The 20,011-nt window shown below is 42.6% G+C and overlaps 1 protein-coding gene and 1 long non-coding RNA gene across 12 annotated transcripts in view; one reads left to right on the forward strand and one right to left on the reverse strand.

Moving 5' to 3' along the window:
* Nr2c2 (nuclear receptor subfamily 2 group C member 2) overlaps window positions 1-20,011 on the forward strand; it is a 71,981-nt gene that overhangs the window by 46,442 nt on the left and 5,528 nt on the right. For 10 of the 11 annotated variants that reach the window (XM_040738077.1, XM_040738082.1, XM_040738086.1 and 7 more), the window contains 11 exons: window positions 1,214-1,414; window positions 3,156-3,258; window positions 4,468-4,647; window positions 7,136-7,283; window positions 7,827-7,920; window positions 9,576-9,709; window positions 10,404-10,581; window positions 11,741-11,862; window positions 14,536-14,675; window positions 15,522-15,659; window positions 16,532-16,637. In XM_040738077.1, coding sequence (XP_040594011.1) covers window positions 1,214-1,414; window positions 3,156-3,258; window positions 4,468-4,647; window positions 7,136-7,283; window positions 7,827-7,920; window positions 9,576-9,709; window positions 10,404-10,581; window positions 11,741-11,862; window positions 14,536-14,675; window positions 15,522-15,659; window positions 16,532-16,637 — 1,544 coding nt within the window. Of the gene's footprint in view, window positions 1-312; window positions 331-1,213; window positions 1,415-3,155; window positions 3,259-4,467; window positions 4,648-7,135; window positions 7,284-7,826; window positions 7,921-9,575; window positions 9,710-10,403; window positions 10,582-11,740; window positions 11,863-14,535; window positions 14,676-15,521; window positions 15,660-16,531; window positions 16,638-20,011 lie in introns of those variants that run through there. The other variant, XM_040738088.1, reaches the window with a different exon arrangement.
* On the reverse strand, window positions 762-7,137 carry LOC121136791. The gene is made up of 2 exons (XR_005873927.1): window positions 4,735-7,137; window positions 762-4,622 (listed from the first exon to the last, which is right to left on the reverse strand). It is a non-coding gene; the product is annotated as an uncharacterized LOC121136791 (long non-coding RNA).

Genomic DNA, 20,011 nt, shown 5'->3' on the forward strand with positions numbered 1-20,011 from the left:
AAGCTCAAAGTTATGTTTTGTGTTTACTTAATGTCTCTCATAGAGGAAATGGTACATAAAAGGTAAGTGTGGTGTCACATATCTGTAATCCCAGTCCTCTAGAATCTGAGGGATAAGAATTATGAGTTCAAGGTAGAAGAGGCTCTGGGTCTTAAAGGAATTAAGATGAGGCCTTCCTTCTCCTGAGTCCGTGCATTAAACCATCTTTTATTATCTTCTCTCCATATACCAGGCCTCTTCTGGCCCTGACCACACATCAGTAAAGTTAGATGTGGCCTCTAAGAGATCTCAGAGTTAGAAAATGGAGTAGACTGGTGATGAGTCTCCATGGTAAGCCAAGTGAATTCTGTCACCCAACACAAGGTTCCTTAACAGGACCTTTCCTTTAGAAGTATTACTTCTTTAAAGCACCCATCTCCAGATTTTTGAAGAGTTAAGGCTGCCTCTCTTTTGACTGACAGAGTATGATTTCCTTCCTTCCTTCCTTCCTTCCTTCCTTCCTTCCTTCCTTCCTTCCTTCCTTCCTTCCTTCCTTCCTTCCTTCCTTGCTCCCTCCCTCCCCCCTCTGTCTCTGTCTCTTTCTCTCTGTCTCTTGCTTAAGTATATCTATTATGATTGTCTTCACAAAGGGACTTTTAATCCTAGAATGAAACTTAATTTATGAAAAAATTCTGAAAAGGTCACTATGTATTTACCCTACTTCACCATGAAACTTGTGTGTTACTTTTTTCATTGTTTTGACAAATGGCAGACAAAGTAAATTTACAAAAAGAAGGGCTTTTATTTTGGTTCAGATTTAGGGTACACAGTCATCATAGTAGAAAAGTTACGAAAGCAAAATTGTAAGATAGCTGGTCACATGGCATCCATAGTCAGAAGCAGAACAGACTGATTCCTGGTACTCAGCTCATTTTCTTTTTATTTTATTCAGTCCAGGGTTCCAGTTCATGGAATAGCACCACTTACTTCAGGGGATCAGTCTTCCCTTCATGGTCAAATCTTTCTGGAAAGACTCCCATAGACACACGTAGCAGTGTGTTTCCATAGTGATTCTAACTCCAGTCAGGTTGACAGTGAAGATTAGCCATCACAACTGGTAAACCATCTTAAACCAGCATTGATTATAGTGATCACCTCCTGCAAGTAAGTGTAAGTGCACAGATCTAAAGACGTGCCATGCAAAGGGGCTTCCGTTGTGTTGTGTATCTTCTAGATTGTAACAGACCAGCAGACAGGACAGAAGATCCAGATAGTCACCGCAGTGGACGCCTCCGGATCTTCCAAACAGCAGTTCATCCTGACCAGCCCAGATGGAGCTGGAACTGGGAAGGTGATCCTGGCGTCTCCAGAGACATCCAGTGCCAAGCAGCTCATATTCACCACCTCAGACAACCTTGTCCCTGGCAGGATCCAGGTAAGGCCTATTGATAGTTGGTTGTTTCCATACTTGATACTTGAACTTCTCAGCTTGGTTTTGCCCTGTCTTGGAGGCAATATCCACCCCTCTGAGGGTCTTTAAAGATTTACAAGCATGGTGAGATTGCTGCCTTAGATGACTAAAGTAGAAACCAGTAAATTGAGTGGCCACAGCAAGAACAGTAAGCCAAGGAAAAGACACTGGAATAGGCAAGGTGATAGTGAGGATCAGTGGAGATTTATACTTAAAAGATCACATGGTGAGCCGGGCATTGGTGGTGCACGCCTTTAATCCCAGCACTCGGGAGGCAGAGGCAGGCGGATCTCTGTGAGTTCAAGACCAGCTTGGTCTGCAGAGCGAGTTCCAGGACAGCCTCCAAAACAATACAGAGAAGCCCTGTCTCAAAAAACCAAAAAAAAAAAAAAAATCACATGGTGGAAAACATTAGCCTATGGTATCTTTAAGGCACCCTCTAGAACTGACCACTATCAGCAAGAACACCTGCTGTTTCTCCCGATACAGGTTTTTACTCTGATTAAGTAAGCCAGATCAAGCCAAATTGAAAAAAATATAATAACAGGTTTATTTGAGCAAAGCAACTCCCAGGTGAGTTCTGCAGTCCCAGAGATCAAGGCTGGAGAAGCATCATCCACAAATGAAAGCAGGGAGACTTTATAGGTTGTAGGCAAGGGGTGATGACCTGTCTACCACACAAGCTGGGTTTGTGCCCAAGTATGGTCAAAAGCTGAATGTTCGGGCAGGAACTTGGACTGCTGGCAGCAAAAGGGGGAGGAAGTTGAAGTAGTGGCCAAGAATGCAGAATTGGTTTTTTTGGAGACTTTCTGGGAGGGTGAGGTTTGGAGAGAGAGACAGGAATGGGGCTTTCCTGCTCGTGCAGAAGTGAGGTGGAGATTCCACCTGAATACTTAACTTCTGTCTCATGTAGGTGACCAAAGCCTGGCTTGAGCTCTTCATTCTATTTGTTTAAATTTTTTATGTGTTTTTGTATTTATGGAGCTAGCAAACATTGTCTTTCTCATCCTCCCTCTCCTAAAGTGTGTTTTGATCCTTTGGTATTAAACTATCCAACTTGTTAAAAGCACTAGTTTGTGAAAGACTGACTGTTTATGTCACATTTCACAGGTGATTTTTGCCTGATTTCTCAATATGGTCCCACCATATGAAATTCATTTGAAGGTTTATTGTGTGTTCAAATTAAATACATTTTAAAAATAACTGTTCTTTAAACTTTCTCAGGTTGCTATCACTTATTTTTTTCCTCCTAGATGGATAGCATTGTTTACCTACAAGTGATAGGAAATAGCAGGCTTCTGCTGTCAGCTGTACTAGTTCTTCCATCACCAGGTGCCTCAACAACAGATCTAGTCAGGAAAGCCTGGATAGAGCTCTGACAAACACCAGGTTGCACATTTCCATATTGTTTGATAGGATGAGAAATGTAGCTGAAGAACTTAACCTGTCTTTACCTTAGAGAACTCATATGTGATCCCCATGTTGCTTCCAGTCTTAGTGATGCTTACAGGATAGGAGAACAGTCACTGACATGTGAAGGCCAGTGGAGAAGCCGAATTACCTGAATGAAGCTGTCAGAGTGTAATCCCAGTTCTGCCCAGAGTGTTCTTTTGTTTAGATACCCAAGACTGAGAATGTACAACTAGATGTTACTGTGCTTATTATTTATATGTTAATCAGTGGTGTTCGTTTGCTGACATTTTAGATCGTCACGGATTCTGCTTCTGTGGAGCGTTTGCTGGGGAAGGCAGACGTCCAGCGGCCCCAGGTGGTGGAGTACTGTGTGGTCTGTGGTGACAAAGCCTCTGGTATGTGACTCCAGCTTCTGATGCATATCATGGAGCAACAGCATGACCTTTTATAGGTTAGGGAAGTTGGTAGTTGAGAAAAAAGAATGGAACCTCACATGATAAAGTAGTTTGTCAGAGTTTTCAAACTGACAGGAAAAGTCAAGAAACTCTGTGATTTGTTTCCAAGTATTTATATGCTATTAAGAAAGTAAAACTTTATTTTATCTTGTTTGTGTCTTCCAAGGTGTATTATGTGTATAATTCCCCTCATCCAGACTATCTCACTTTTTTCATTTCACTGTACCCTGTGTGTAAGCTTAGTGGAACCATGTAGTCCCCCTTGGGAAGGGTTCACATGTGGGTGTATCCTGAGTAAAGACCCAATGCTCTGTGTGTGTGTGTTAATTGGGGAGCTACAGGCAGTAAGAAATGAGAAGCTCAGCTCAGGGAATCTGAGTTCTGAGGCAGCTTTGTTCCACCACTGGAAGTCTTGATGTTTTATTTTCCTGAATTTCATTTTGTCTTAAGCTTCAAATTTCTCCTCTAACATGGTTGTCCCATTTCTCTGCCACTGGTGCCTGCCTCTGATTCTACCCTTTGTTTGTCTTGGTAAAGCCAGTCCATCCTACCACTTGGAAACCCTGTCTTCCCTTGGAAACAGGTAGACAGTGCTGCCACTGGTCCTGCTTGCCTTTCTCCAGTCTATCCTAAGCATCTGCTATACTCTCCAAAAATGATATTTTCTCATTGCAGTGTTTGAGTGCTATGCTTGTTCAGCAAGGAGACACACTTTGCAAATCTGGAATACATGAAGCAGGAACAGAAATGGCTAAAGAGTGCCTGTTTTTCCTGTTGATCAGGGCTCTTCTGAGCTTCAAGGAAAAGCCTCATCACAGATAGTCTTAGCTGTAAGCTTCTGTCAATATACAATAGCTTTGTCAGCTAGGAAGAGTGAGCTGAGGTGTCATGTGAGCAGTGTTGCCTGAGCTGCTGTTTGTGCTGGGATGTTTGTGTGCCAAGGGCAGTCATATCATGTATGAACTTTGGAGTTCCACTGTGACCTTACAAGGTTATTGTAGAAATTTGGACACATGAGCTAGACATTGTTGGGCTACTACCCTTGCAGTGGCAGCTTCTGATAAGGGTGCACTCCAAATGGGAATAGGGCTGGGCAGGTCACCTCTGCTTGTGATGAACCAGATCATGTGCCCACTCACTTCCCTTCAGGCCGTCACTATGGGGCTGTCAGTTGTGAAGGCTGCAAAGGTTTCTTCAAAAGGAGCGTGAGGAAGAATCTGACCTATAGCTGCCGGAGCAGCCAAGACTGCATCATCAACAAGCATCACAGAAATCGCTGCCAGTTCTGCAGGCTGAAGAAGTGCCTGGAAATGGGCATGAAAATGGAATGTGAGTAGCAGGACCATGCCATGTTAGCAAATGCCTGCTAATCAAGGTGTTTACATTTGACTTTAAATGAAAGGGGAAAATACTCACGCAAGCTTCACTATGCTTTGCCTTCTGGGACAGCCAGGTGATCCAGAGCTGATGCTGCTGGGCTTGGTCAGTCTCCATGGTATGTATGGAAGCCCCTTATCTAGGTAAATCAGAAAACAGGGCAAGAGGAACTGAGGGTGGGTAACACTAGCTTTAGAGTAAAGCTGAGACCAAGTCATTCCAGCTCTGCTACCAAAGAGCTACCAGGAACATGGTGCTTCTCTGTTGTTGAATGTTTTACTCTGTCCTGTTTGGCTCCCCTGGACCAGCTTCTCTCCCGCTCATAGGTCCCGCAGCCACTTATGAAATAATCACTCAGAGGCTAATAGTTAGATATAATTGTTTGGCCAATGACTCAGACTTATATTGGCTAGCTCTCTTACAAATTATTAATCAATTTTTAATAATCTGTGTATCAACACGTGGCTGTAGCTTATCGGTAATGTTCTGAAATCTATACCACTTGGTGGCTACATGGTGTCTCCCTGACTGCACCTTCTTTCTCTCAGTAACTGTTTAACTTTCGCACCTACCTATATTTTGCCTGGCCATTGGTCAAACAGCTGTATTCATCAACCAATAAAAGCAACATTCACAGCGTACAGAAAGACATTCCATATCACTTCTCAATTCTGGGCCTCATCTGTGACCCTACACTTCCTTCTTTTGCTACAGCCTTCGAATTCTAAAGAAGGTCCCCAAGTGGGAGTAGCCACAGAAGGAATGAAACCCTCCTCTCAGTTCCTGTAGCCATACATTTGAGGGTTCAGGTATTATCCCGCATCCACAAGAACCAGTCATTGAGTCAGTTCTTAATGGTGGAATCGTAAGAACCAGGTCCCAAAGTAGGCAACAAAAAGAAGTCAAAGATAGCAGTGCTGTGTTCTTAAGAATACAGTAGGGCTGGGCAGTGGTGGCGCATGCCTTTAATCCCAGCACTTGGGAGATAGGCAGGTGGATCCCAGTGAGTTTGAGGCCAGCCTAGTCCACAAAGTGAGTTCCAGGACAGCCAGAACTATTACACAGAGAAACCCTGTCTCGAAAAACAAAAACAAACAAAAAAGTACAACAGGGATGGAGAAGAACAGAGTAAGGGCCCATACCATGCTTGAAGTGCCACATGGCTCTGGGGAGATTAGAACCAATGGATTTCAGTTTTGTTTCCCATTGTAGGAATAGGACAATGTAAAATCCACAGGGGAACAAGAAGTATGTTTGTAACCTGTTCTACCACAGTAAATACAGTACATATATGACTATCATAGTGTGGAGTTTCCCTGTCATATTGCCAGGCTGTCCTTAGTTGTAAGTGCTGGAACTAAAGTGGAGTAATCACAGGTATAGATGCAAACTCAAGGTCCAACTGCATTTCAGCTTAGTAGTAGCATCTTAATCCATAGTTGTGGGCTGGGGAGATGGCACAATATGTAAAGTGCCTGCTGTACTAGAATGAAGTTGTAAGTTCCTATCTCCAGCACCTATGTAAAAGCTGGGTGTTGTTACTCATGCCTGTAATTCCTAGCACTAGAGATGAAGACAGATGGATCACCAAAGCTTGCTGGTCAGTCAGTCTATCCAGTCAGTGATTTCCATAGTCATTGAGAGACCCTGAATCCAAACAAAGGTGGAAATCAATAACATTCAGTGTTGACCTCTGGCTTCTGTACATACATGTGCTACACACCCCCACCCTATCCCCGAGATCTGCTTTTCTTCAGTTGCTTGTGACACTGTCATCTTTAAAAGTTAGTTTTGTTTTAATTACATGTATGTATGTGTCTATGTATGCAGGTACCTACAGAGGCCTTGGGTCTCCCTAGAACTGAAGTTACAGGCAGTTGTGAGCTGTCTGATGTTAGTGCCAGGAATTAAACTCTAGTCATCTTCAAGAGCGATATGTTCTTAAATGCTGAGCCTTCTGTAGCTCCTATATAACCATTCTTACACTAGATTGCTGGGAGAGAAATTGCTGTACACAATTAACAGCCTTCAGTTTGCTGAAGCTCTTCAGACTGGAATTGGAGGTTGCTCTACCATTTGTTTCATGGGATAATCTTTATAAAGGATCCACTTGAAGATAGGTATTTCTTATCCTGGGCTGAGCCCAACTGGTTAGTGACAGAATAAAAAACCCAGGAGACTATGCTGGCCTTCTCAAATCACATTAGTGTGGCAGTTTCTCAGTAGGCAGCACCTACCATCTTGAGTTACCTGTGTACCTTTACATTTGTGTTGGAGGTATTTGATTTTTACTTTCTTTCCATTGTTTGGAAAGCCCATGGTGACCAAATACCAGAGTTACAGATTTGCTAAGGGTCCACTTTATGTTATGGTGTTTATTCATTTTACTCTTTCTTTAAATGTGTGTGTGTGTGTGTGTGTATATATATTGTAAATTAAGCTGTACAAAGTGAACGGAAGCCCTTTGATGTGCAACGGGAGAAACCAAGCAATTGCGCTGCTTCAACTGAGAAGATCTATATCCGGAAAGACCTGAGAAGTCCTCTGATAGCCACTCCCACATTTGTGGCAGACAAAGATGGAGCAAGGTAAGTCTCCTGTTCTCATGGAGCAGCACTGTGATTAGCCTCCAAACTGGCCAGAGGAAGTGCAGATATCCTTGGAAAGAGCACACATATGGTACAGCCCTCTCCCTTTTGAGTTCACTTAACATTGCTGAGGGTACTCCAGGGCACAGCTGATCCTGCAGTTTAGGCTTCATGCATACAGCAGAAATAGCTAGCGGTCTGTAACTCAGAAGTATAGACAAAAGGACAAAAGGCCCAAGGTAAAGAAAGACCCAGATAATGCCATAAAGTAGCTTGCACATTCTTTTAACACAGAGTGTTGAACTAGTTTTAAAGAGAACAGAAATAAGGAAAATCAGAAATCTAAAATGTCTTGCACAAAGCTGAAGTTGAGGGTCTCTGGACAATTCTTTGAATTTTAACTTTGGGGCGAATGGCCACAGAGTGTTAGAGCTTTTCTCTTAGCAGACAGCCTTGCAGATATGAAAGTCAGGTGAATGCAGCATAAGCATACTGTACAGAAAATGTTAGAAGCTACTCTGGGTTTCTTTGTGTCTTAAATAGACAAACAGGTCTTCTTGATCCAGGGATGCTTGTAAATATCCAGCAGCCTTTGATTCGTGAGGATGGTACGGTTCTCCTGGCCACGGATTCCAAGGTAATAGTCTCTCCTTCTGTGTGTTGCAGTTCGGGCTGCTTTTCCAACTACACCTGCCCTCCTGACCTGTAGCTGGATTTGTTCTCAAGATGCTGGTGGTTTTTAGACACCCTAGTCAGGGAGGACTGGCCATCCATAGTCTTTGTGGACATTCAATGGTTCTATTCCCTATTATTACCCCCCTTGTTATACCCTAACCCTAGCCCTAGCCCTAACTACCAGCATGCTTTTTCTAAGGCTGTTTTTTGCAGAAGCTCTAGTTCCTTTCTATTTGATAATCTACAGTAGGCTGACAAATGAACCAGAGAGAATGAACTTGTAGATAGAGATGTCTTTTGGTCCAAGAAGTTACCTCCCATTGTGGTGACCTGCACAATTTGTTGTGGTTCTACCATAATTTATTGAGCAGTTTTGTACTTAAAACTTTTCTAATGATTTTAATTTTTTGTTAAACACACAAACACACATACAAAGAAAAACAAAACTAAACCTGCATAGGCATATTTATGAGGGGGGCAGGTGCAGGTGCATGTACATATATTTAGTAGTTTATTTATTTTTGGCTTTCTCTTGATAAGTTGGGTATAATTCATAATCCAGCACCCTTGCAGTGTATAAATTTATGGTATTTTAGTATATTTTCATGATTTTGGACTCCACCACTACCAATTCCGGAATACCTTTACCTTTCTAAAAGGAACTCATCAAGCCAGGCCAACCACTAACCTACTTTTTGGCTCCATGGTTTTAACAATTATTTAACAATACAGCCCATATGAAAGGAATTATGTAAGTATGGCTCCTTCACAACTGGTTTCTTTCACTTAGCACATTATCTTTAAGGTTCATCCCTGGCATAACGTGTTCCTGTAGTTCCTTCCATTGCCAAAATACATGCCACTGGTTGGCTGCTTCATGCTGTGTATCTGCTCATCAGGTGATTGGTATTTGGATTGTCTGTTTGAAGGGTAGAATTGATGGCCTTGAGCAACTTTTAAACTTTGAGGAGCTGCCAGACTGTTTATGAACATGACTATACCAATTTGTAGTTCTGTCAACAATGAGTGCCAGTTCTGATCTCCACATCTAGGAAAACATGTTCCTTTCTTGGATTGTAGCATCCAACTTCACATTGTGAAGTATCACTGAGGTTTTGATTTGTATTTCAAGTGAGCTTGAACATACCTATTGGCCATCTGTACATCTTTGGAGAGGTGTCTTTTTTTTTTTTAAACGAGACAGGGTTTCTCTGTATTGTTTTGGAGGCTATCGGTCCAGCCCGGCCTCGAACTCACAGAGATCTGCCTGCCTCTGCCTCCCGAGTGCTGGGATTAAAGGCGTGCACCACAACCGCCCGGCTGGAGAAGTGTACTTTATCTGATTTTTTTGTCATTTTATCACTGCATTACCTGTGTGGATTTGTGTGTGTGACCACAACCAAGATACAGAAAAAAAAAAAAAAAAGATATGATCCAATGGATACACAGAAAGATCTCCTTGGTATGATTCTTTACTCACACCCTCTAGAAGCTGGCCTTGAATAAACATGATACCTTCTTCATTTTATTGCCCTTAAGTCATTTACATGTATGTGCTAGTTTTTTTTTAATGTTACTATTTATTTTTTTAATGTTACTATTGCTTATTTCTAATAGGCTGAAACAAGCCAAGGAGCTCTGGGTACACTGGCAAATGTAGTAACTTCTCTGGCTAACCTGAGTGAATCTTTGAACAATGGTGACACTTCAGAAATGCAGCCAGAGGACCAGTCTGCAAGTGAAATTACTCGGTATGAGCGCCTCTGATAGCCCATATTCCCTAGGCACTGTGTTATAAGGATGGATATCAGCATTTGGCACCTATGTTATAACTATGTCTTGTTTTTTGATGCTGGAAATTAACCTGCCTCTTGTATATAAGACAAATGCTGTGCCACTGAATTATATACTTCAAAAGTACCCCAGTTGTATCTAATTAAGAACTATAAAGTTGTCACAACCCACACATTGCTGGTCTTCTACATTTATCTGTGGGTCCCACACTGGAAGAGGACCTGCTTATATCATATAACATAAGACAGTCAGAACTGTAGTTCATTCCCTACACCAGGGCCTTCATCAGACAAATGTTCTTTGTCTTGAGCACTGTGCAATGCACCTGCACAGAACAGTGTACCTCTTTCCTCTTACTGTTTCTATTTGCTTGCACCGTTTTCTGAATGGTACATGGTAGCTGGTAGTACTAGCTGGTTCCAGGTGGCATTGGTGGACTGCTCAAGGTGTTTCTTCCTGTAGCATCTTAGGAGAATTTATATGTGAAGATGGAAAGTACATAGCTCAGTGCCTAAATACATGGTAAAGAAGAGCTCCACTGCCTTCTGAGTGGAGCTGGATTGATTGTCTCCGTTTGCTGTTTCTTTAAGTAGAATCAGCTGGAGCTCTCTTACTGACTTGCCATTGATATCTGCTTCATTTTGCTCACAGGGCATTTGACACCTTAGCTAAAGCACTTAATACCACAGATAGTGCTTCACCTCCAAGCCTGGCAGATGGGATAGATGCTAGTGGAGGAGGGAGCATCCATGTTATCAGCAGAGACCAGTCAACGCCCATCATTGAAGTTGAAGGCCCTCTCCTTTCAGACACACATGTCACATTTAAGGTTAGTACACATAAGTGTTGAAGCCAGGTACTGTATCAATGCTAATCTACAATTTCAAACGTCAGACATTGCAGCCAGCTCATTTTAGTTTTATTTATTTATTTTTGGTGGTTTTCTTTTTTTTTTCCCCAAGGCAGGGTTACTCTGTAACAACTCTGACTATCCTGGAACTCACTTTGTAGACCAGGCTGGCCTCAAATTCAGATGTTCACCTGCCTCTGCTTCCTGCGTGCTGGTATTAAAGGTGTGCACCACCACTGCCTGGCATGAGCTCATTTTTTTTAATTTTGAGAGAATCTTGATTTCCAAAGCATATTCCTGTTGCTTCTTTACATAACTGTCTCATAGTGCCATTGGTTCTGAAGCGACCCTCCAGTAAGTGTGGCATACCATTGCCCAGATAGACTGCCATAGTGCTAGCCACTGAGGACCAGAGGATGGTTATTATGTCTCTTCTTTGACGGCCTGGCCCCAACATAGGCTCAGATGGGCGGGCTCCTTGTTGTCTGTCTACTATGTAGAGAAGCCATCAAATAAACTCATTTGCAAATAGGCAGCCAGACTTGGTTCTTAAGTTATTGTCCACTAGAGCCATAGCCACCATCTTTGAAGAATACTAGTAAGTCTTCAGTCTTTCCCATGCTCCTTCTGTGTCTGCCCTCCTGATAGGGCATCCAGTCTGTAATCTCCAGAATGAGTCTCTTGTCTTCAGTGCTCTGTACTGGAGAGATCTAGTCAGTCACTTAAATAGATCGGGTCCCTGCCTATAGTTGCCCAAGGCTTGCTTCTCAGGCACTAGGGAGTCTTTGTGGACATTAGGGCATCTGGAGCCCTGGAAGGCTGTTCTTCCAAAACCCTTGTTGGTGAATTAAGACAAGTAACAACAGAACTGCAGATGAGAGCTGTGGAAGATGTCTTTGTATGAGTGAGCTGGAATGTGTTCTACAGGCTCTGAACCCCAATCCAGACTGCTGGAGTCAAGTCACTGAGCAAGAAGCCATGGAGTTGCTGAAAGCCTTGACTACATAGACACATATCCCACTAATGACAGATCTTTGGAAGTTATCTGAGATAGCTACTTTGGCTGTTACCTTTATTGATATATGAAAGGGCACTTGTCCCTCTTTTAACTTTTGTCACAGTGCCTCCTATTTTCCAGCTTACGATGCCCAGCCCTATGCCAGAGTACCTCAATGTGCATTACATCTGCGAGTCTGCGTCCCGCCTGCTTTTCCTCTCCATGCACTGGGCAAGGTCAATCCCAGCCTTCCAGGCACTTGGGTAAGTGGCCTTTCTTCCTGGGTGTCCTTGAGTAGTGGCATTCTCCAGGTATGGCCAACAAGGTCTCTAAGGGCCTTTCAAAGTGTAATTGTTCCAGTTTACCATATTCAGAGACCAAAGTTTTATTAAATGTAGTCAGTAGACTGGAGGAAACAGTACTACTTGTGTATGTCAAGGTCTTGTTGCTAGAAGCTGTGTTTGGCCTTTGATAGGAATATATATATCAGAGTGCTGGTTTCTGTGTTTAAACATCCCCTTGCTTCAGTGTTGGCCAGCCTATGAAGACTACTGGTGGCCTGTGTCATCTTTGCATGAAGCTCCTCCTGATTGCTTTTCATTAACATCACTGTTTGATGTTACTGTTTTCATCAATCAGTCCCAATGCTAGCTCTACTACTGTGCTAAGTAATTAATGTCCAGTCAGAGCAGGCTGCCATCATGGCTTATAGTCTGGCTGGAACATAAACAGCAACATGAAACTGGAAATGTAGTGAGTGGATGCATGTTGCAGGGTAACCAACACATTGAAACATTGGGTTGTTCACTAGTTCACAGCAGTGGCCTACAGTAAGCAGATCTGGGTTGAGAATTGTAAGAATAGCATTTGACAGCTGTAAGGAAAATCATTTCACTTCTCTAAGCCTTCGGTTTTCCTCTCCATAGAATCACTGCCAGAAGTGAAAGCTGCCAAAGCTAAACATGTAAGGGAATCTTCATATAGCAGTGTGCTACTGGGTTGGGTACTGTATACGACCCCAGCCCCCATGTAGTGAAGACAGTTAACCATACTAAATTATTAAAAGAGAGATGGACAGGTTTGGTTTGCCCTTCTCAGGGCAACTGGACAAGCACTAACTACTTAACAAACATTTGCAAATTCATGTGAACTCTAGGACCATGGCCTGCCCTTGATGCTATCTGGGAGGTAGTTGACATCTCACGGTTATCAGTACTGTTGTGTGAAAATGTCCTGTGATGCTCCCATTTCCCTGAGGTGGGAAGGAGTTATTTGTTTTAATTTGTTTACATTGGAGCAATTTGAAACTTCCAGAGTTTCTTTGCCTAGGCTACCACCTTTTAAAGGGGCCTTTATTATAAATCGCACACTGTTCCTAAGTTAGTGGTTAAAATAGTGATCCTAACAGAATAAAGGAGACATGGAAATGGTTCCATGTAGCCAGTTTCTCCAGCTTCTGGCAGCTTTGGAAATAAAAGGATCTGCAGTCTTTTTCTGAGTGTTGACTAAACAGAGGTGCTTAGTTCCAACACTAGCTCTTCTGCCTGGCAGCCTTGTTATGGAATTTCTGCTCTTCAGTGCTTGTCATTTATCTGTTCAGCTTCTCACCTTTGCTGGAGGACCTGAGTCACAGACACCCATATACCCAGAGCCAGCTAGGACTATTAGGATTTAGAATTTTAAGGGAAACCAACTTTAGTGGGGAAGCTAGAGATATGTCTTAGTGGTAGAATGTTTGCTTTATGTATCCCAACCCCATAAAAACAAACTTTAGAGGGGTTGTGTACATGAGTGTATATATGTGCACACACGTGTGCCTGTGTGTGGGAGAGAAGACAACCTCAGGCATTTTCTCGGGTACTATATACTTTTGTGAGACAGGGTCCCTTACTATCCTGGAACTCCCCATGTAGGCTTATCTGCTTGCAAGAGAACCCTATGGATCTCCATCTGTCTCAGTAGTTTACGTGTGCATTACTACTACTTCTATGCCTGACTTAAGACCATTCCTTTTAAAGTTATAGCCAGGTATAGTGGTGCATGCCTTTGCTCTCAGCACTCAGGAGGCAGAGGCAAGAGGATTTAGCCATATAGACCAGAGCTAGTAAGACCCTATGTCATATAACATAGGTTGTCCTCAAGTTCTCTTTGTAGGTGAGGATGACCTTGTACTTCTGATCTTCTTACCTTTACTTTCTGAGTGCTGGGATGATAAGTGTACCACGTGGTTGTACTCAAGTGTTCATGTGTACTGGATGAGCATTCTACCTTGAGTATCTCTTGAACCCCTATTAAAATTTCTTAGTCCTGGGGCTTGGACATGGCTCAATAAAGAGCCTGTGTAGAAGTATAAAGACCTAAGTTCAGATTCCCAGGTGTATGTCTGTAAAACCCAAAATGGGCAGGTAAAGTTAGAGATCCCTTGGAGCTCAGAGGCCAGCCTGCCTAGCCAAATCAGTAAGCATCAAATTCAGTAAACAACCCTGTCTCAAAAAATATCAAGTGTGGTTGAGGAAGACAGTTGATGCTAACCTCTGGCCTAATTGCAAATGTACACATAACCATACAAACATGTACATATACCATATATATATATTTTTTTCTTTTTTAACTATATATGTCACAGCTTGCCTGTGGAGATCAGAGGAAAATTTGGGGGAATTGGTTCTCTCTACCATGTGGATTTTGGGGATAGAACTCGGGTCACTACTAGCGCTAAAAAAGTCAAAGAGAATAATTTATCATCTAAGGGACTTCAGTTAAAACCTTGTGAACTTACTCAAGACCTTGGTCATTTTCCTGGATGACCTTGAACATATAATATAGATCATTGTAACACTCTTGCTACTGGGTAGATGGTGCTGAGGCTTTGAGCTATACAGCTCACATAAAGTCATTTATATTCATCACACTCAGCCTTATCCATATGTTCCCAGACAGGACTGCAATACCAGCCTGGTGCGGGCCTGCTGGAATGAGCTCTTCACTCTTGGCCTGGCCCAGTGTGCCCAGGTCATGAGTCTCTCCACCATCCTGGCAGCCATTGTCAACCATCTGCAGAACAGTATACAGGAAGGTAGGTCCTAGAGATTCGGGAATAGAGTGTATCTTGGTTCAATTTGTGCCAGGGTAACAAAGCCTGTGTCAGAGTTGGACAACTCTTCTTCTAGTAAGAGCTGCAGTAGCTATCTAATATTTGACAGTCGAGTGGAATAACAGCTTTGGCAGTAGAAAACTCATTATGGCCCTGCAGAGGGTAGCCCTTATGAACTGATGAATGAGTTATCATATGGCAACTACACAGGCTGAATTAGCTGCATTACTGAGGCATTGTGGACAAGGCAGCTAAGTACCTTTTTTTTTTTTTTTTTTTTTTTTTTTTGGTTTTTCAAGATAAGGTTTCTCTGTGGCTTTGGAGGCTGTCCTGGAACCCACTCTGTAGATCAGGCTGGTCTCGAACTCACAGAGATCTGCCTGCCTCTGCCTCCCAAGTTCTGGGATTAAAGGCGTGAGCCACCAACGCCCGGCGCTAAGTACCTTTTTTAAAAATAAGTTTTCTATTTCATGTGTGTGTCTTAGTGTATGCCTGCAACACATGTATACAGTGCTCACACAAATCAAAAGAAGGCATCAGATCTCTTAGAACCAGTGTTACAGATTGTGAGCCGCTGTGTGGTGTTTGGAACTGAAATCAAGTCCTCAACAAGAACAGTGGGCTCTTTAAGTCCTGAACCATCTCTCTGGACACAAGCACCTCTTGTTACTTAACTTTCATCTGGAAATGCAGCTCTTGACCAGCTTGAAAAGACTTGGTTCTCTAAAGAGTGAACTTACCCTCCATTTATTTGTCTATTTGACTCCTTAAAAGACTGGTCTTGTTCTTAACAGTTTTCCTCAGGGGCTCTGTGATTTTTGTTTCTAGATAAACTTTCTGGTGACCGGATAAAGCAAGTCATGGAGCATATCTGGAAACTGCAGGAGTTCTGTAACAGCATGGCGAAACTGGATATAGACGGCTATGAGTACGCATATCTTAAAGCTATAGTTCTCTTTAGCCCCGGTAAGATATGCGGTGGGGACTTGTGACACTTTGCACTGAGTCTGCTGATGTTTCTGAACACAGCCATGTTGTAGGCGAGCCCTTCCATATTTTATATAATCCAGTATGCTTATAATGAATGCTTTGCTGTCTGTCTGTCATCAATATAGCATTTGTTAAATCCTTTATAGCCCTGAATAAATGTGCCTGTGGATTCTTGTTCTAAAAAGAAAAGATTGGATCTGTATCCAGTGGCCCCTTTTTGTGGGGGCTCTGTTGGTTTCCAGGTTCTCTGAGCAGATTTAAACTAAGCTTCACTGTCTCTATAAATAGCAATAGCTACAAAAAGACAACTACTATAGCGGCTGAAGAGGCAGAATTATTCTGGTGGTCAGCAAAAGATACCTGAAACAGCCTCACATTCTTCATCTGTATGTGTGTTCTCAAAGCCTCTGGAGCTAATCATTGACCTCAACAGCATGGGCTGAATGTAACATAACTTTTCTCTTCTTCCTCAGACTCCTCACTCTAAAACAAAAGTATCTATTAAAAAGGAGTTATTATATAATTAAACATCTAGGAAGAAATTATTCCTCATATATCTTTAAAAATCTGTGTTTCCTAGAATAGTAAAAAGCAAGTAATCTAGAGCCAATCCAGGAGAGCTGTTAGGCTCCACTTAGGAGTCATACCCCCTCCTAGGTCTCTTACAGCCTTGGAAAAAATACAGAGGCAAAGCCAGTTTCTGACAACTTCCTAATTCACTGAGCCAACCTTCAGAATTCAATTGCTTATATTTGATCAGCTTATCAAGTTAAGAATAAAAAGGATTAAGATGTCTGTGACACTTTACAAATACAAAGAGAAACTTGGGGTTACTTTTCTGTTTTCAGATCATCCAGGTTTGACAGGCACAAGCCAGATTGAAAAATTTCAGGAGAAGGCACAGATGGAACTACAGGACTATGTGCAGAAAACCTACTCAGAAGACACATACAGGTGAGGCACAGGGCCCTGCCCAACACAGAAGGGGATGGGGAGATATGGCTGGGTCAGACCCTATCAACCTGGCAGAGCCTCTATTAGATCACTGACATCTCCAGGTATAGAGGTAAGAAAGAGTGTGCAAACATAAGGGAATGTTAGGTGAGAAGCTTGAGACTACTGGTGATAATCAGAAAGGGAGTGCTTTCCTGGAACTAACTCCTTGAGACTCAGTTCTTACACTTTACAGAGGTGGTCCGCACCCATGGGGAAAGGCAACACTAGAGTACTTGACAAAAAATGAAATTTGGCTCCTATAAAGGAAGAGTGAGCTATATAAGGTAATTTTGTCCTTAGATAAAACTGATGGAAGATAGGTCCACGTGCATGGATTAGCCTAATACAGATTATAGTTGATCTGCCAAAGAATAGAATGCATGCCAAGCTTTTCCAGGTCAAATCTTGTAACTCTCCCTTTCCTCCCAAAGTAAACAAAAGCAACAACCTACAAGGACATTTAGCCTGCTTTTCCCAGACTTGTATCCTCTGTGTAGAATTCCATTGTAGGCTCCGTAAGCCACCCGGACTTCCTCTTCTTGCTTTGTGCTTCTTGAAGGAAATGTTGTACCGGTGGCTCTGGTAGGTTTTTCTGTGTAAAAACAACATAGTTTTTTGCACATTTCCTTAGCCCAGTTTCAGGTTCTCCAAACCAACTTCTACTGGGATCACTGGAGACCTGGAGTCACATGTGCAGAGTGGCTTCAGTCTCTGGTACATAGAGAATGAGATTGTCTGCTTATGCACCCATACCCACAATTCCAATCTGGCCTTGTGTGCAAAGATGTTGTTCTCTTAGGAGGCCACAGTGTTCGCATAGTTCCTCTGATCAGTAGATGGTCCTGGAAACCAGGAAGATGTCTCATTTTGAAGCCTAAGCCATTCCTGTTCAATCAGGGATCAAGGAAAGAGGGTAGAGATGAAGACACCATGGGATTCAGAACCAAAAATGAGGAAAGCTTTCCTACAAAATCAGAAACCCACTTAGGCATTTCCTCTGGGGAGGACTTTTAGTATATATAGCATATTCTATTGTAATTCTTTTTGCATACTTTCTAGAAGAGTGTCTGTCTGTCTGCGATATGTGAATGTGTGGGCACATGTAGCAAGATGCCTCCTTGGAAATCGAAGGACAACCCTTGGAAGTTTTCTCCCTTCATCCTGGGGCTTGAACACATGATTGAGCTTCTTGGCATATTCCTTTACCTACTGAGCCATCTTATAGCCCCTGTAACTCAATTTTCAGGCTTTCCCATTTTTGTGCCTTTTGTACCCTGGTTTACCTTCTCATTCAGCCTTTGAGGCTCAGCTGTAGAAAGTCCGGCCTGATTTTCCTTGCTGACTTCCTGGGACTACTTGATGTTTTTAGTTCCTTAGATCATGTATACATGTCTTTACACCTTTGCCCTTAAAGATTGAAGCATAGAGACTGAAGGCTGAATGAATGGGTAGTACCTCAGGAGTATGCTTATAGAAAGTATATGTCTTAAGAAAAAAAAAATTGGCCTGGTGGTGGTGGCGCACACCTTTAATCCCAGCACTCAGGAGGTTGAGGCAGGTGGATCTTTGTGAGTTCGAGGCCGGGCTGGACCGACAGCCTCCAAAACAATACAGAGAAACCCTGTCTCGTAAAACAAAACAAAAAGAAAAAAAAAATTGATGACAGGGACTCACTATGCAGCCCTGGCTGGTCTGGAATTCACTGTGTAGACCAGGCTGGCCTCAAACTCAGAGATCCTCCCAAGTGCTGGGATTAAAGGCATCTACCACCATGCATGGGGCCTGCTCCCTTTCTGTGTAACTGTTTGTGCACACATCCCATAGGGCATGTGTTAGAAGTAAAAGGACAGCTTAGAGGTGTGGGGATCAAATTCAGGTGAAAATCAAGCTTGGCAGCCTGCACCTTTACCCACTGAGCCATCTTGCCCGCTCCCTACTCCCTTATTAAAAACAAGGGACTAGAGCAGTGGTTCTTAAACCACTTAATGCTGTGACCCTTTAATACAGTTCCTCATGGTGTGGTGACCCCCAGCCAAGAGATAGAGAGGCATGCGGATCTTTATGAGTTCAAGACCTGCCTGGTTTACAAAGCGTCCAGAACAGCCAAGACCACACAAAGAAACCCTGCCTTGAAAAACAAAACAAAATTTGTTGCTACTTCATAACTATAGTTTTGCTGTTGTGAATTGTAAATATCTGTGGTTTTCAATGATCTTAGGCAACCCCATGACCAGCCCACCCTACCCCCAAGAAGTCTCAACCCTCTCTAGATTGCTCAGCGGAGTGCTTACTGCTCTTGCAGAGGATCAGTGTTCAGTTTCCAAACCCACATGGTCACGTATACCTGTCTATAACTCAGTATCAAGGGATCAAACCTACAGGCACCTGGCATTCATGGAATGCACTTACATACACACAGGTAAAATATTCATACACATAAATCTAAAAAATTATTTTTCCCATAAGCAACTTAGGCACTGAAGTAAACTTGGAACATTCTAAAAAGCAAAAGGAAAGAAAATTACTTTATCTTTCAAGGATACCTACTATATATATTTTCAAAACATGTTTAATTTATTTGTAATTGGGATCATAAATTCCAGAAGGGTTTTAACTTTTTTTCACTTGGCTACTGGCATATTTTGCCTATCTTCCCATGGCTAACACGCCAAGAGGAGCCTACCATGAGCATATGGTGAGTATCCTTCAAAATGCTTCCTTTACACATAGAGACATGTGTGCAGCATACAGCTGTGCTACTTTTAAATATGCATTGAGCAATATGGCTCTTTTTGCTTGCAATTAACTATAGATTGTTATGTCTCAGTATATAACACAAGCTGGCCTCCAATTTTTACTCCTCTTGCCTGAGTGGGGTGGTTGCAGGTAGGCGTCACCACAGTATTCTTCCCATTGTCTGTTGATGAATCTCCATTTTGTGTACAGGTAGGAAGAGTAGGTTTTAACAGCATAAGAATTTCATACTTACTGTTAAGCTTTCTACATTTTTGTTGTGTGTATGTGTGTGAACGTGCATTTGTATACTTGTGGAGGGCTGAGAACAACTTGTAGGAATTGGTTTTCCTTCCACCATATGGAAACCAGCCAGTGCCTTTTTCCATTGATAAAGGCAATCCTGGACATAATTTTTTGTTTGTTTGTTTGTTTTTCGAGACAGGGTTTCTCTGTATTGTTTTGGAGCCTGTCCTGGAACTCACTTGGTAGACCAGGCTGGCCTTGAACTCACAATGATCCGCCTGTCTCTGCCTCCCCAGTGCTGGGATTAAAGGCGTGCACCACCAACGCCCAACTTGGACATATATTTTTGTACT

The sequence above is a fragment of the Mesocricetus auratus genome, unplaced genomic scaffold (genome assembly GCF_017639785.1).
Source record: "Mesocricetus auratus isolate SY011 unplaced genomic scaffold, BCM_Maur_2.0 Super-Scaffold_100676, whole genome shotgun sequence".
Taxonomy (NCBI): domain Eukaryota; kingdom Metazoa; phylum Chordata; class Mammalia; order Rodentia; family Cricetidae; genus Mesocricetus; species Mesocricetus auratus.